The sequence below is a fragment of the Telopea speciosissima genome, chromosome 7, assembly GCF_018873765.1.
Source record: "Telopea speciosissima isolate NSW1024214 ecotype Mountain lineage chromosome 7, Tspe_v1, whole genome shotgun sequence".
NCBI classification, from domain to species: Eukaryota; Viridiplantae; Streptophyta; class Magnoliopsida; order Proteales; family Proteaceae; genus Telopea; species Telopea speciosissima.
Genome location: NC_057922.1, coordinates 59,175,110 through 59,192,555, shown reverse-complemented (window position 1 = coordinate 59,192,555; position 17,446 = coordinate 59,175,110). Strand labels below are relative to the sequence as shown.

The window sequence follows — 17,446 nt, the reverse complement described above, 5'->3', positions numbered from 1 at the left end:
CAAGGGGTATGGCTTCGCCGCGGATTACCCATGACTACACATGGGTTCCAATGACTAACCACGGGGTTGAGTGATTCCATGCAGTGAGTGTGTGCACAAATGTGATGCAGGAAATGGCTATCATCCGATCTCAGAGTACTTAGTATGATGTGTCCCACCTCCCTGGGGGTAGAGGCACAACAGGGAGTACCCTCGTCGTTTGATTTCACTTCAAGCACGATGCATGATGCAATTAGTACAATCACAATATACACAAACAATTATATACAACACAAGTATACAACAAAGTTTGGTCAATCAAAAGTCTGACAGTCCCCAGTGGAGTCGCCACTGTAGGTGCAGCGGACGGAGGGTCGCTGACCGTGCACCCAGGGGGAAAGAAGGAAAATGGAAAAATGGGAGTCGCCACATAAATTTAGGGTCTAGGACCCATGAATGGTGCCCCTCCTTCGCAGAAGGGGCGCTAAAGTAACTCCAATGACTCAATGGATGGTCTGCCCCAAATCTCTGGGTAAGTGTCAAGTTACGGACTGGGAAGGTGTTAGGCACCCAGCAACCGCCCGACCGACGGCCGGTCTTCCTAGACCAAACTCTGTTGTGTGCTGTTGTGTTATACATATTATGCACTTAATTAAACTAATTTTTTTTGAAGATTTTTGATTATCTTGATTGAAATTTATGAACCTAGTTAGGCTAATTAAGATTAATGTTTTAATCCTAATTACTATCATTAGGCTAGATGATTATGTACATTATGCATCCTAGTTAAGCTAATTAATGGATTTTCCTAAATTAGAAAGCCTAACACTATGGTCAAAAAACATGGCTGACTGTAAAAATGAAAACCAACTTTATTTATATTATGGAGAAAGACAATCATTGATAAGCAAAGCAGTTCATAGGCCAAAATTGCCAAAATTATGAAAATGCCACTCAAGGGCCAAAATATGTACAAAGGCATGAAATCATATTTAAATGCTGTAAATAAGCAAAACATGATTAAATAACATTAACATCATGCATTTGGATCATCAAGAGCACATGAAATGGCAAGGAAATGTGGGGTGGTAAAAATTACCAAAATGCCCCTGTTATGGCAAACATGTAGAAAATGCATGATAATTCATGAAAATGTTGACTTATGCTTAAAACATGTTTATTAAATGTTAAAACATGCGGCAAAAGTAACAGGAGCCTTTCCGGGGTCCTAAGCAAGGTTTGGTCACAAAATGACCAAAATGCCCCTAAGGGCAAAATGGTAAAAGTGTCAAAAGACACTTAGAATCATTGTAGGCATTGAAAGTGATGTTAAACATCCTAAAATGACTGAACACACCAAATGATATTTCCAGAATGATAGCCTAGGCCCACGTTTGGTAAATTACCAAAATGCCCCTAGAGGGCGCAAATGACTTTGTATGCATATCTATCAAGCATGATGGTCACGTATGCATATGAAAACATCCTAAACCATTCTAAAACAGCGTGTCATGCATAAAAATATTTTTTCCTATTTTTTTAGAATTTTTCATTATAATTAGAAAAATGACATTTATACCCCTAAATGAGGTGGGAAATGTATAAAAACTATCAAACATGCATGTCAGTGGATAATGATTCCATAAAATCAAGCATGATGAAATATGCATTCCATAATTTTTTTGTGAATTTTTATGCATTTATATTATTTTTAATATTTTTTGAAATACTAAAAAAGAAGGGAAAACAAAGAAAATACAAAATCCCCATCACAGGGGCAAAAATATGATCTTTAACATGGTCATAACACTTTAACATGGTCATAACACTTTTGTCCAAATACCCACCCACATGTTCAGATTTTACATAATCCGAAATCCTTTACAGGGGCAAAAATATCACAAAAAAAATGATTTGGAGCTTGAGAAAATTAATGAATGTCAAACATAGTGACAAGCATCATCCCTGAAAATGTCATATTTTTATCACTCTTGAATTATTTTTAACATTTTTATAACTGATAAACAACCTTTGTTGTAAAGAAAATCAAAACAAATACTTAGAAATAAGTAAAAAATATGGAAAAATACCCTTGAAGCGTGGAAGTGCCTGGGTTCAGCTTGAGTAGCCTTTTTTTGACCGTAAGTATCTCCGGAAACCTCCAAAAGCCGCTCCAAGTGTGGTTGCTCCGAATGGCAAAAGTGGTGAAGAAGGGGTATTTACGGAATTGTATATCAGTAATGGAGCATAACCTATGGATAAGAAAACCATGGATGGAAAGAGGGGATCAAGGACTACGTGAGGGTAATTTTTTACTAATTTCCCTCCCTCCCTAGACCCTCCAAATGGCCTCCTATTTATAAGAGAAAATCTGTTCGAGAAAAGGTCTCAAAGACCCTTGGGGCCTTAATGGCTGGGGATAAGGTGAGTGATGGGCTCGCTGGGCTTGCATGTGCTTAGGCCTGCTGGGCAGCCTAGGCCGGTGCAGCCTTACTCTGGCTCAGGCAAGTGGGCATGGGGCCATGTGTGGCTCAGCCTAAATGGTGGGGGCTTGTCCCCTGTCGACAGTCCAGCTGGGTCGGGTCAGGCCGGGTTGATCCGGTCGGGTCAATCTGGTCTGACTCGGATCGGTCACTGTTTTTTTTTAAATATTTTTTTCTCTCTTTCTCAAAGATTCCATTTTGAAGGTCCACATTCAAATGCTAATATCTCCAAAACCAAATGGTCGATTTTGACGCACCACATATCGCCGCGAAGGTCTCAACCCGTACTTTTCATCCGTGTGATATATGGTCGGATTTTGACTAAAAATGGTATGGATATCGAGGAAAACACATAAATGGTGTTTCACACCAATCAAGGTCCAAATGATACCAAAATTACATGAAATTTTACGTGTAAGCACAATATGACCAAATAAAGTTATCCAATTGATTTCAGGTCACATCGGGTGGCTCGGGTACCAAGAACCATACCAGGGGCAAAACGGTCATTTTCACAAAAGTTACCTGATTTGGCCGAAACTTTACGTGAAAACTTAATATGACCAAATGAGGTCATCCAAAGTATTTCGGACTAAATCGGGTGGTCCAGATACCGAGAACCGTGTTAGGGGTAAAACGGTCATTTTCATTAAAGGTGTTGGATTTGGGTGAAACTTCAAATGTGAACTTAAAATAGTTAAATACGGCTATGTTAGGGGTTTAGGCTCTATTTGGGACAGTTTGGTTACAAAAAATGGGGTAGGGGTAATTTGATAATTCTTGTCATTCAGTCACCACACGAATTACGTCCTTAACCATCATTGCCTAGACACACTTCCAAGGTGTCAAAATGTGGTATCTACACATTGATTTGAACCACACACTTAAAACATTGGGATTTGAGAGAAGGATTGTGCTACAAGTATATATATTAAGAATGGGAAGCAATTTTCTGCACGGGAGTGTGGCCTATGCCAGCACTCCCAGGTGTCTATCTCTCTCCTCTTAAAACAAGGGGCCAGAGATGTCTTTTCACGTGAGAAGGAGAGAGATAGACTCATGGGAGTGCTGGCGTAGGCCACACTCCCACACAGAAATCTTTTTCCCATTAAGAATATATTAGCATCTCACATGTCTTTTTTTTTACATTTTTTCGGTAAAGACAAGTTTTAAATTAGCATCTCACAAGTCACAATGAGAGCATGTGAGAGAGTCCATTACAATTTGTATATAGGGAGGACCCACATATTAGTGAGTTAAAAGAATGTGTGAGTGTGTGAAAAAGCATGCACTACCGGCAGCGTGCATGTCATTTTATCATAAAATTTAGAGTGCATTGGAGGTTCCTAGAAATATTCAATGTTTAAGGGATTAAAGAAAAAAAAAATGATACCTTGGACATTTTATTTTTTATAACTAACAATTAATTTTTTGTCTATTTATAAGCAATGAAGGATGATAAAAATAGCTTACATGGATTATACCGGAAGAATAGGGAAGAAAGGAGCAACTTGCATGGCTCAATAGGAAGATTTATAACATGACATCACACACCAACCATCTCTTTTTATTGTAATACAAATATAGATTAATACATATTTCACACACCTTTTGAGTCTCCTAACCATTTATGTTCTCTAGCAGAACTAGGGCCATGGACAGATTTAATTATCTAAATCTTTGGTCAATTTATATTAATTATTATTTAGAAGTGCTAAAAAGCACTAAAGAAGGCATTGGGGCTACTCATAGTCTCACACTTAACATGTAGTATATATGTCTGATTCAGGGTTCATTAATGAAATATCATTATAGTTTACCATAAAAATAATAAATAAATAAATAACGAAGTATCATTATTATAGAGATACGCTTTCTTTTTAATTGACAATGGTGTGGTAGCATGATGAGTTGCCATGCTTAATAATAAATTCCAATTGATTTTGAATACATGACTGATGATGTGGTAGTTTTCAATTGTATGAATAGGTAGCGCCCCTCATAGATTAGCCACATGTCAAATTCAATCATATGCTCAATTTGTATCCCATTATTCTCTTGTACTTTGGATGTCCTAAATATTTGTTTTATTTTTTAAAATTTTGGACGAAAGTTCTCTGTGGGGGGAGTGTACTACCCACACCCAGACATAGAAAGGGAGAAATGACCGCCCCACCCCCCATGATGCCAATTCATGTGCTCTCATTGGCGCCCATGAGCCTGTAGGGACCACTCTCCCCCACAGAGAACATCAACCCTAAATTTTTTTTTACCATATTTTGATTTATATTTTCTCCATATACAGAGCTCAAATTGGGATTTAATGTTATCAGTTGATAAGGGATGGTGAAGTTTACTTGTGCACCTAAACTATGAGCTAAGTGGAATGCCATATGGCAGATATCAATTAAGACATTATTTGACTTAACAACATGTTCATGCTGGTATCACATAATTTTTTTTCTAAAAATTCTCTCCTTTCAATAAAGTAAATTAAGGTGAGATCCTAATTTTATTTTCTTTTTCATGAAATAGGTCCTTTTATTAACTTTATGCCAAAAGGGCCATCGAGTGGTAGCCAATGTCCCTAGTTTTTTTTCCCTAAAATTCTCTCCTTTCAACAAAGGACAACAAGGGGATGTCCTTATATTTTTTTAATGAAAGAGTTTTTTTTATTAACTATATATGTAAATGGGACCATTCAGTGGTAGTCAATGCCGGTAGTTTTATTTATTTATTTATTTAAGGAAAATTTTATATTAGAAAATAAAAAGAAAAAAGATTGATGAAAGCTCGAGAAGAAAAGATAACAAGATGAAAAAAAAGATAAAAAAAATAGACTTTCATTTGGGGAAAGTACATGCTTGAAGCTATTTAACCAGAACACTTCTGGTCTCTAGGAAGTGATGTTTTTTTTCCGCTAAAGGTCAGCAAGTAGCATATTGAAAATAAAGAGTAATGTTACAAATGAAAGGCTATAGAGGTCCTTAAAGAAATCCAAGCGTTGAGCCTGGACATCTTACAGATTACCTGAATCTATAGTGAGGGCGCTCAAGCGCTTCCCAACAAACTGTCGGCAAAATAAAGCTTGGGGGGGAATTCCACACGGGTGTAGTTTTCCTCTTAGTTGCAAAGTTTACGAGTGAGTCCGCAGCTGAATTGGCCTCCCTAAAGCAATGTGAGATACACCACTGTATGGAGTTGAGGAAGGCTGCCACAGACCACCACTCCTACATATGATACCATGGAAATTTTCAAGAGAGAATGGTTGTTACCGCTACCTCCGAGTCACTTTCTATCCACAGATTCTCAGCTTCGAGATTGCAAGCAAGCCTTACACCTGTGAAGAATGCCCCTATCTCAGCCCTATAGTTGGATCCTACTCCCTGATGCTCAGCAAAACAGCTTACTACAGCTCCATTATGGTCGCGAAATATGCCTCCCGTACCCAACGAACTAGGGTTGCCCAATGAGGACCCATCTATGTTTAATTTCCACCAGCCAAGAGGGGGGTGTCACCACCTTACCTCTAGAATATTTCTAGTAGCGGGTCTGGCGATAGTAATCCTCAGAGCTTTTGCCAAAGAAAGGTCCTGGACTGTGCGAAGCACTTCTCCTTTCCCCCTAGAACAATCTGCCATCTCTAGAAAGCATGATTTAGCAATTTGCCTTGGTGATCTATGCACGTCTTCATGCTGACGCCTATTGTGCTCCCACCAAATCTATTGGCAGCAGATAATGAGCAATGTATTCCAAGTTTTCGGAAGAGGCACCACTTTGGTTTTTCTACGCCACCAGGAGAATAGCCTTTCAATTGAGGGGAACCCACTCCAAACCTGATTGAAGACATAGAGAATCTCCATCCATATATGGCACGAGAAAGTGCAATCTAGGAATAGATGTTGGCTTGTCTCGTTCGCAGCGAGACAGAGGTCGCACCTCGATGCAAGCGGAATAGCCTTGCAACTCACCTTGTGGTCCATGGGCAGCGCATCTAGCGCAAGGTGCCAGCCAAAAACAGAGGTTCACGGAGGGAGATCGCGATTCCAAACTATAGAAATCCACCCAAGCATAGCAGCATGCGTTCTCAAGGCTCCCCAAGCCGACTTGACCGAGAACTCGCCTGAAGGTATATGAGCTCAGCAACGCTTGTCTTCTCTGTTAGTGTAGGTGATACCACTGCTAGAAATAATATTAAAAACCCCTTGAAGCCTTTGGTCTTGGACTGTCGACAGAGCCCATCTTCCTCCTTCAAAAAGTCTGCAACCGAAGCATTCAAATTGTTTGGGATTCAACTGGGTAAGAGGAGGTCCTCAACACTGTCGTTACCAAGCCACTTGTCATACTAGAACTTGATGGTGTTGCCATTGCCAACTACCCATCTCTCCGCCGACTGACTGTACAAAACTCCAAACTCTTCTAAGGCCAGGTAGAATCGAGGAAGTTCCATTGGCTTTTTTCAGGGTTCCATCTGGTTTCACAAATTTGCCTCTCAGGAACGCTGCAAAAGTGGAGTTCTCAGTTTTGATGGTCCAAGCAAGCTTGGCAATTACCGCCAAATTGAGATCTCGCAGCCTACGAATGCCTAACCCACCTTCCTTTATCGGCTTACACATCCGATCCCATTTAACCGTGATAGCCTTTGAAATGTCTGCTTCACCTGACCAAATAAAATTTCGTATCCATCTCTCCAAAATCTCAATCGTTCCCACTGGCCAGAGGTAGATCAAGAAATTGTGTATGGGAATGCTTCCCATCACTGAGCGAACGAGCTCAATACGTCCTGCCATAGAGAGCAAACGACATTTCCAAGAGGCAAGCCTTTGTTTGAAATTGTCTATTAGAGGCTGGATTATCTCCTTCTTGATTATGCCCTTCACCAACGCCACACCTAAGTATCTTGTAGGGAAGGTGCAAATTGGGATATTTAAGACCAAGGAGATTCTTTGCCTTCTAGCTATCGTGACATGCCCTAGGAAAATCTTGCTTTTTGCAGGGTTAATAGATTGATCCGAGTAAGTCCCGTACTCCTCCAGAAATTGCTTGACTCGTCTGATGTCACGAATTTCTGCTTTCATAAAAATAAAAAGGTCATCAGCATAAAGAAGATGTGAAGGAGTAGTCACCTGGCGTGGCCCAGAGAGTGGTTTGATCCATCCCTTAGTACACATGTCACTAAGACCCCTGCAAAGCACTTCTTCTGATAGGATGAAGAGGAGAGGGGACAATGGGTCCCCTTGTCTCAAGCCTCTTTCCATCCCAAAAAAACCCATTGGTCCACCATTGACCATGACAGAGATCCGGGTCTAGACTAGGATTTGGTGTACCCAATGTATCCAAGTCTGAGAAAACCCAAAAGCCTGAAGCACATCAAACAAGAAACTCCATTCGAGGGTGTCAAAAGCCTTCTAGATGTCTAGCTTCATGCCAATGCCTCCCCCTCTGCACTTCACTTCCATCATATTTGTTAGTTCAGAAGCAACTCCAATATTTTCAAAAATAATTTTGCCTTTCTGAAAGGCGCCTTGCTCTGCAGAGATTATTTTATGTAAAATAGTGGAAAGCCTTATTGCCATTATTTTAGGGATAATTTTAAAAAAGAAATTACCCAAGCAAAGAGGATGGAACTGCCCCACCTTAGTAGCATTCTCAACTTTAGGGATCAGGCACATAAAGTTGCTATTAACTCCTTTAGTGACAATTCCCTCTCTGAAGAAGCTTTGAACTCCACGACATACCTCCTTGCCAATTAAATGCCAACAAGTCCTGTAAAAAGCGCCTGGGAATCCATCCAGCCCCGGGGCACTAGAAGGGTCCAGATCAAACACTGCCAATTTGATTTCCTCATGAGAAGGATCGTGGTGAGCATAGCATTATCCAAATCCGAGACCAAGGTTGGGATTACTGATAAAAGATCCGTGACTCTGGTGGACGCCCTTCTTTTGAAAAAAATTTCAAAGTGGGACACTAAATGCTCCCCAATGTCCTTGATGTCCCTGATGACAGACCCATCATCCTTAGAAATCTCACGAATGGCACCCCTGGCTCGCCACATCTTTGTTGATTGATGAAAATATTTGGTGCATCTATCACCTAGCCTCACCCACTTATCTCTTGCTTTTTCCTTCCAAAGTTTTCCTTGGAGAGTAACCACCACATCATAGTCTTTTCGAGCTTGCATTTCTTTATCGAAAAGCTCCTCGGTGAACTCTTCAGTTTCAATCAGCCTTTGCACACCATCCAGGCAGTCTTTAGTGCGCCTGACAACCTCTTGGTCAATATGTGGAAAGGTCACTTTAGCCCATTCTCTAAGCTGAACTTTAAGTCTTTTCAGTTTGCTGTGAACCACAAAAATTGGAGAACCCAGAACAGGTTCAGTCCAGGAGTTTTGCACCACTCTATAGAAATCTTCATGCTCCATCTAGAACCGTTGCATGCGGAAAGGAACATTAGGGGGGCGAGGCAGAGACTCACTAAAGACCAAAAGAGGAGAGTGGTCAAAGGATCCACGAACCAGGACACGCTGCATGCACCCTGCATAGTGCTGGCTCCAGGAAGTGATGTTTGTCAAGAATGAAATCTTCTATGCAACGCAAGTAATTGCTTCACATGGCATAGAGGATTTCTTAAATAGAAGTATCTATCTCTAGGAAGGTGGGGTTGATGAGGCATGGAGAATATCTACTTCGATGGTCCCTATGATCTTTGAGGCAGTTATATTCTTTGCCAAAAGTCCCTAATTCCGTACCTGTTGGCAAGGTTGATCAAATAATTAAAAAAAAAAAAAATTTGGTCAAATGGAAAGTTATGCATTAGAAATATACCCATGATCAAGTTCAAGTACATCCCAAAGAAAGTAGGGGGTATACCCACCCATTTACAAATAGATGAATCATAAAAAGAAGTTTCAAAAGCAGCTAAGAGATGCGCTGAAGAGTTTGCAGATTGCACAACATGCATAATAATAACAGAATGAAAGTGTGAAAGAAAGCTCCAAATGTCTTGCATAAGTGGTAAAATTTCCCACGGTGGATTAGAAAGATATCTGACATATTTAATTTAATCTGCACAATCTGATTCCACCACCAAATCATGGATCTTCAACTCCAAAGCAAGCAACAAGCCTAGTCTCATGGCTACACATTCAGAATATAGAGCAGATCTTGGAATATCTTTGAGAGCAACGCCTACCAAGAAAAAACCTTTATCATCTCGGATGAGAGCACCATAACTAGAAGTTGTTCCTTTAATGAAGGCACCATCAGAATTTTGCTTGGCATATCCTTGTATAAGAGGTGTCCAATGAGTAATTCCTTGTGAGGGATTGATCATAGATGGAGGTTTGTCAATGAAGGTGGCTGCCACGTCCTGCATCATTCTGTTGGCCAAGAATAAAGTTTTTTGTGGTTTAGTAGCAATATTATTGAAAGCTTTTCTATTTCTTGTGCGCCATATTTCCCAAGAGAGAATAACATAAAATTGGGCTAGTTTTCTACAATCTCTCTTACAAAAACCGGGAACCTCAAACCAAGACTTAACCCACTCTACAAATGTAAAGTAGGACATTGAAGGTCGAAGGCAATATGGAGATCCAAACCAGGCTAACTTAGCATGATTGCATGACAAAATGGCATGGGCAACAGTTTCTATTGGTTCATTACAACATGGGCAAGAAGGGTCGGAGATTAGATTCCTCTCAACCAAGTTGGATTCCTCTCCCTTCCTCTACATGGAAATCAATTTGGAATCTTGATCTTGTCCCGAAAATTAGATCAAATAAATAATTCATATTTGCATATTCCATACATAAAGGGACTTATCAATCCATATGGGCATATTCCATAGTCCATATGCAAGGGGGTGTTAGTCGGGTCGATTTTAGAATGAAACTTACATCAGCAAGAAGTCAATGGGTCCACACGTGGTAGGTCACCTTGAAGACTAGTTGTACCAGTCTCTGATTGTAATATCCCTGGTTAATGTACATAGAAGTTAAAACAATGGTCAAGAATCAATCATGTAAGATTTAGTTACAAAGTTTAAGTCTAAACCTTACCTAGTCAAAATCTTCCTTCGAGACTCCGAAGGACTGCCTAAGCTACCTTACAATACGTACACAAGTATCATAAGTACGAATTGGGTCACGAGTATAACATCTTATTCCTGTATGAACTTAGGTGGAGTTCAATTTTTACCCTTTTGACAAGTCAAAGTCTTCCTTCGAGACTCCAAAGGACTGCCTAAGCTACCCTACAATAGGCACACAAGTATCATAAGTATAAATTGGGTCATGGGTATAACATCTTATTCCTATATGAACTCAGGTGGAGTTCAATTTTTACCCTTTGGACTTGTTGTTAAAGGGGGGACAAATGTGAACAGACAAAATGACTTTTTGAAGGTAGTTGCCAACAATTCCCAAAGGGGGAGATTGGTGGGTAACTAGATCATGGGTTGTCATTGTTGGCAGCTTGTGTGTAAGTATTTGGTGGCATGCTTGAGGTGTCTGGGTGACACAAAGATATTGTGGCAACTCTAGCAGTGATAGACAGTGAGTTTGCAGTGCAGATAGATCATTTTCTATAAGAATAGGGTTTGACAATGTTATAGAGGTTTCCGTGCAAAGTGTATTACTTTTGGAAGCTTTGGTAGTCTTGTTACATGTTTATACAATGCTTGGAAGAAGGCCAAAGCAGCAAGTGATGGCCCTGTACTAAGAAGGTTGAGATTTCATTGGTTTGGGCATTGGCAGAGTGTTAAAATCCAATTTCGAAAGTCTTAATGACAGATTTGGAAGAAACGTTGTACATGAAACTTGTAGTTTGTTAAGTCATGGCTCCAATACAAATGGTTTCGCACCATTCTTATCTCAAACGAAGGAGTTATGGTGATCTCCGTGTGACTGAGCAGAAATGGAGTAAAGTGGGAGAGTGTGAACGAATTTGAGGTAGCTATTGGAAGTTTTTTGGGCAAATAGATGTGTATTCTAGTAGCTCACAATGTTCCTAACCTCTTCTATTTCTGGCATGATCTAAAAATTCGAGCTAAAACCTCATAAAATTGAAAGATTCTGTTTCTATCACAAATTAGCCTTAAAATTATAGTTTTGCCACTAGATTGCAAGGTTTCACTGAAACTAGGATATCTCACTCGTTTTAACTCAGTTTCGTGAGCCCACAAAGTGTTGTGTACTAATAGAAACGAGAGGAACGTCCATGTGAAACATACTGATTTGCCCCCAGAGACGCTGTTGAGTGTGGAAATACTCAAGGAGAGGTGTTTCAGATTTGAAACCATAGTTCAAGGTTTTGAAGGGTTTTGTTGTTTGAGACGACTGTTTTGATGATCATGGCATATACAGTTTTATTCCTATGCATTTGGGGAGACAATTGCAGTAGGATTACATAGGATGAGGTAGGAGTGCAAGTTTGGCCCTATCGGCCCTGCCCTGCCCTGAGCCCGAATAGGGCCTGGGTTGAGTTACATGGTCCTGAGGGTGGGTCAGGGCTGGAAAATTCTGACCCTGAGTCAGGGTCGAGTCGGGCTAGGGTTGAGGCCTCGGGCTGAGCCCAGCCTGATACTGTTTTAAGTTATACTATAAAATATATATTGATATACTATTTATATTATACACTTTAAATGCCACGCATGTTTTGTTATATAATGTATTAAATATGAAGATAACAAGTGATAATATATTTTGTTATAGTGTTATTTTATGCATAATTGATAATTTTCTCCCAACCCAGTGCAACTCAGTCCAGTCCATAATCAGGGTCCATCGGGGTCAGCCCGGCCCAACCGATGAGTGTTATTATCTACTTTAATTTTTTAAACATTTTTAATCAAGAAAACAAGGGGAATCAATGGAATGTTCAACTTATTATATTTGTTTGGTTTAATTGAGGGTAAAAGTGAAAATGCCTGCAATGCAACTTGGGTAGGTTATATGAACTTTGACTTGTTCTTAGACTAAGTCCTGACCCGATATATTTCAAAATTCAGATCTAAACTTGATCTCAAGCTGGCCCACACAACAACCGTTGTAAACTATCTCTGTATATCCATTGGAAGACCATAATTCACCATTAAAAATGTAATTATTTCATAAATTACCTTAATACATCTCTTCCATATTGGCTTTGAAATGAAGCTACAACTTAGCATCAAAATACATATATATATTAGGTCCTTCCATTATTATTTTTTTCATTAATTAGAAGAGAACTCAGATTTTCTTCAAGTTATTGAAATATAGGTATGACAATTTTCCATCCAATTTGGAGGTCATCTCATGAGCAGTAAGTCCACTGTATTGATTTTCATATGTTGCAATACAAATATCGATAATCTTCTTCGACATTTGATCATCTTGATAAAAGGATTGTCCCACAAATTCATCAAGAGGCATCCACTGAGGAAACAATTTATTAGTAGTATCAAAAGAAATTAACTAAATATTAATAGAGGATAAATATAAAAAGTAGCTAGGCCTTCATTACCTTTGCTTCTTCAATCTCCTTATCGTCGATACTAATTTCTGATGACAAAGGCTTAAGCATACACATGAAAAGCAAATCTGATTTCTCAAAAGCCAAAAGGTGTGCATGCCTGACATTGGAAATCAAATTGGAAAATAAGATAAACATCTGCTACCTGAACAAAATAATGGTTTATTAAGTTCATAAAGCAGCAAAATTGGTTGCAATTGAATCACAGAATAGCCCTTAATTATATGGTAAGTAATTTTCTAGATCTTAGGTGAATCAAAAGGAATCTCTGCAATTTCTTTGCATTTTTCTAATTCTCATTTGCAAAGATGGATTGTAATTATCAATTAATTAGTTTGAGAAAGTTTCATGAACTTATTGATTTGAGTTAATGGAAGGTATTTGGTGACATGAACTTGAACACTGCTTATGTAGAGAAAGGCAAGTTATTGTTACCTGAAAGCAATCATCTCCAAAAAGGTTGTATCTATCTGCAAATGAAATTATTATAGAAAGAGGTCCATAAGTCAACTACAAATATTCCTAATGAAGGAAGCAAGATAAGATTCTTCTTACGCCGGTTTCTTCTTTCACTTCCCTTATAGCTCCGGCGAATATTTCTTCAGACTGAGAAGAATACAAAAGTCAAATGTTCTTAGATAATTATGAGAGAAGTTATAAAGTTAATGAAATTTCAAGAGTCCAGTACATTTAGGGGGAGTAAAAATACTTAGCTTTTTTTTCTTTTTTTTTTCTTGGTAGACATAAAATGGATTATACTTGAACAGAAATACCAAGAAACTTTATGTGGCATTAATGGTGATAGCTGAGTACCTTATTGATAAATCCTGTTGGTAACTTCCAAATACCAGAGCATCTACAAGGACACTTTTTTTCTTTCACTACAAGCACCTGTTTGACAGTAAATTTGACAATTTGGATAAGCTAGATGTTTGATTCATTAATCAAGAATAAGTTAAATTCAAATGTAAGGCAATGTGAAATTGATACTTTGGTAGTACTCTTTTTAGGCCACACCTCTTTTTTTTCGTTCATCACAAATCCACCAACGCCTATTAGATGCGAGGGACTAGCAGGCAACATGCGAGGCTCATTGGGAATCCAATGAGTTAACATTACATATCCGGGCTCTGCATGGTGATAACTGAAACCTTCCTGATAGCAAAAGCATAAGAGGTACAATTCAGGGATGGTAAATCAAAAATATTGATAGGAACACAAAATGGTAAAACCATATTGTATTATTATGGTAAAGCTATGTAGATGCACCATTTTTGTTGTTAGGAGATGCTGGAAGTTTACTGTAACAAAGGAAATTCAGGAAGGCTTTAGCAGAGTGCAGAGTGCAAATCTGGGATTTGCTTAGAATTGAAGACAAAGATTGTATAGATTGGAGATTCACAGGCCACACATTTAGGTTATAAATGGGAATTGAATGTTCCTCCAACCACAATTTTTTCTCCCAGGTTTCTCCTTTAGCAGGCTAAAATTGGGTTGAGTAAAAGACATCAACTATGTTTCTTTATCATCAAACACTCAACTACTTCAATTCTGCCTCAATTGAGGGGCAGTGCTGGGCTGGCCCTTGTTCACAATCTGAGGATGATGCCACACTTGGCTAATTGCACCAGAAACTGAAACATATTAGCTTAAATCTGGCTAATTTCACAACTTTGTATACGAGAAGAAAGTGGGATAATTACTTAAGAAAACTCTGATTAAGTTGGTAAAATTGATCTGTGTCTTCTATTACAATTATGTGGAGCTATATACAAGAGAGTGCCATCTAAACATGGAAATAGAATGAATGGAAATATTACATACAGGATATACAGAATATCTTCACAATATTACAGCTAACAAAGAAATGCACTTTATATAAAATTATAGCAAGAACTGAGCTGTTAAAATTCAAATCTAGTCTTCAACAGGATAGTTGTTTCTAATTCTCTGTGTTCTTTTACTTGATTATTACAATTCAACACCAGTAAAGAAAATTTCACCAAACCAAAAAAAAAAGAAATCAGTATAGAGAAATATTAGGAAAGCGAGTCCTTTCAATTCGCATATCATGAAGTTTTAATTTTATCCTAAAATCAACCAACAATGAAGAAAAAACCTCTTACCTTGATTGCAATTGGAACAAGATCAGCTTGTTCCTCTAGTATCTTTAGCCATACTCCCTTCTTCCCCTGCAAATGGCATTGATTTATTGAGAAATGGTGGTAAGAGTAACAAAGGATGTGATTTTGAGTTAGGCAAACAAACAAATAGGTGGACGACTTCATCTGTGTATATTGTAATCTACACCTTTTGTTTTCCTTGAACATCTCTCTTTAAGTTATTTGATGTTGATGTAAAAGGATGAGGATCTACATAACATAATGCAGAAAACCCATTCTTAACCATGTAACAACACCCACACCCACAGACATGAAACTAAATATTTACAAATGAAATAAGAAACAGAACCTTTAACCTCCAATTAGAGAGTGAAGCACAAAGCATAGAAGCAAATGCATTGGCACTGGGAGGTAAACATTCTGGATTAATTACAACCCCATCATAGTCGTCATCGTAGGCATCAAGCATATCAAATTTCATGCTTGGTGATGAAACGTCTGAGGAGACAACTTGAACTGCTTGTTTCTTGAACACATTCCTGCCAACTTGTAATAGTGAATTTCTACTACCATCAGTAGAGGAGTTGAATTTAAGATTTGGGATTTCTGAATGATGTGCCTTGCATGGAAAACCTGGATAAAGATACAAATTCAGTATTACTTTTGGTGGGACTGCCTGAAGAGGACAATTTGTTTCTTAATCAATAACATATGCATCATAGAAGAAGGGGTAAGGTGGGGTGGGGGCAAACATTTTTTAAAAGTAATAGCAGCAAATAAGTACAATAAGATAGTAAATACCCATTAGATAGGTTCATATATATAATTTGAAGTCTCACTTCTGGGATGAAAATCATAAAAGGGTTGACAACAAGAAGTTACATATGTCCAGGTATAAACCACTAATGAATAGCTACCCTTTGTGGCTTTTAAGAACAGGTTACCTAAATTAAACAAGGTTTTGATAGATGAGTTATTAGCAGGCTTTCTTCCCAACGGGCTGAAGCTGCTTGGGCCTGAAATGAAACCATTTTTGGCTTGTGAGAGAGCTTCCAGTCATAAATATAGACCCAGCCCTTTGGTCCTAACCCTCCAATCAATAGCATCATACAGAAAGGAATCAGTAATGGCTCTAAGTCAATGCAGCCAAGATGCAAAGTAGCCCAATGAAAAGCCTTCAAGAGGGTGGGCCTTGGTGCAATGGTAAAGATTGCTCCATTGTGACCAAGTGGTCATGGGTTCGAGTCTGGAAACAGCCTCTTTGTGAAAACAGGGGTAAGGTTGTGTACATTATGATTCTTCCCAGACCCTGCAGTGGTGGGAGCCTCGTGCACTGGGTACACCCTTTTTATTTGAGTACTAAAATCAGCTCCACTAAAGAGCTAGAAATCCAACTTAAGTGAGACTAAACTGAGAATGGTTTTGTTTAGTCAGAGTTATGAATGACAAAATAATACATACCTTCAATAGCCAAAGGATAAAGAGATAAATCTTAGCCATAGAGAACAAACTACCCCAGCACCCCTTGTTTCTTTCTTTTTTGGTGGGTAAGATGGGATTGACTTCTATAAATCCCTTAACACTAACAAATCATTAACACCTAAAAAAATTTCAATGGGTCATATTCTCTGAGCAGCAATAGGACTGTGGAAGCTAAACCAGTCATTGCTATTATAAAAAAAAACCAACAAAAAATTCAAAATTCAATATGATTTTCATAAAACAGACATGAGATAAACAGGGCAATATAGCCATAAGAGTACCAGTAGATACTATAGTCCTCAAACTTACTCCATGCTGACCCATGAGAATTGAAATTTGTTGTCCATGGTAACCTTGGCTCTGTTGATTGATAGTGGCAGTACAACCCTGACAGTCTGCACCCTTGAGCTAGCATCATTTCTGTTACAATTAACAATGAACCCAGATGGCAAGGACTAGAATAGATATACACCCTCCATATAGGGCAGGATCTGCAACTGGTAAAAAGCATAGAATACAGCATCCAGTAGGACAAGTAGGAGCCACAGAGAAGGAGCTTTCAACTTTTTTTTTTTTTTTTTTCTTTCAGCTTATAGGTCATTGTAAGCTATAATTAGTCCCCTTCTTATTTGCATTATCCAAATTAAATGTTAGAACTAAAAAACAGAATCAATTTCTTGTAGATATTGACAAGAGTGGCAACAACAATTACAACTACAATCCATATTCCTAAAAATAGGTGATGGGAATGTTCTCTAGCTCCATTTTCAGAACACAGGTTTAGATTTAAGGGAATATTCCTGAGTTTCAGTCTATTTTGGTGTCTTCTTATCTTGTATTCTATCTTAAAAACATTCACTCAAAACTT

The 17,446-nt window shown here is 38.5% G+C and overlaps 1 protein-coding gene across 2 annotated transcripts; it reads right to left on the bottom strand.

Moving 5' to 3' along the window:
* Positions 1-12,573: 12,573 nt before the first annotated feature.
* LOC122666864 (nudix hydrolase 8-like) lies at positions 12,574-17,031 on the bottom strand. 2 transcript variants are annotated; one of them, XM_043862959.1, is made up of 9 exons: positions 16,860-17,030; positions 15,446-15,729; positions 15,100-15,165; positions 13,991-14,128; positions 13,787-13,864; positions 13,529-13,579; positions 13,409-13,443; positions 12,965-13,073; positions 12,574-12,876 (listed from the first exon to the last, which is right to left on the bottom strand). In XM_043862959.1, the coding sequence occupies exons 1-9, from the start codon at positions 16,900-16,902 to the stop codon at positions 12,691-12,693; spliced, it is 990 nt and encodes a 329-aa protein (XP_043718894.1). In that variant the 5' UTR covers positions 16,903-17,030; the 3' UTR covers positions 12,574-12,690. The 2 variants fall into 2 exon arrangements, with proteins under 2 accessions (XP_043718894.1, XP_043718893.1); XM_043862958.1 differs by having other exon boundaries at positions 12,579-12,876; positions 16,888-17,031.
* Between the last annotated feature and the right edge of the window lie 415 nt (positions 17,032-17,446).

Bases quoted from the DNA above. Each gene is read 5' to 3' on its own strand.
- LOC122666864 (XM_043862958.1), bottom strand. From the start codon at position 16,996: ATGATGCTAGCTCAAGGGTGCAGACTGTCAGGGTTGTACTGCCACTAT. The intron at 15,166-15,445 runs GTTCTGTTTCTT...TGCCATTTGCAG, and splicing joins TCTCTAATTGGAGGTTAAAG to GGGAAGAAGGGAGTATGGCT. The intron at 14,129-15,099 runs GTAAGAGGTTTT...TTTTGCTATCAG, and splicing joins TTGTTCCAATTGCAATCAAG to GAAGGTTTCAGTTATCACCA.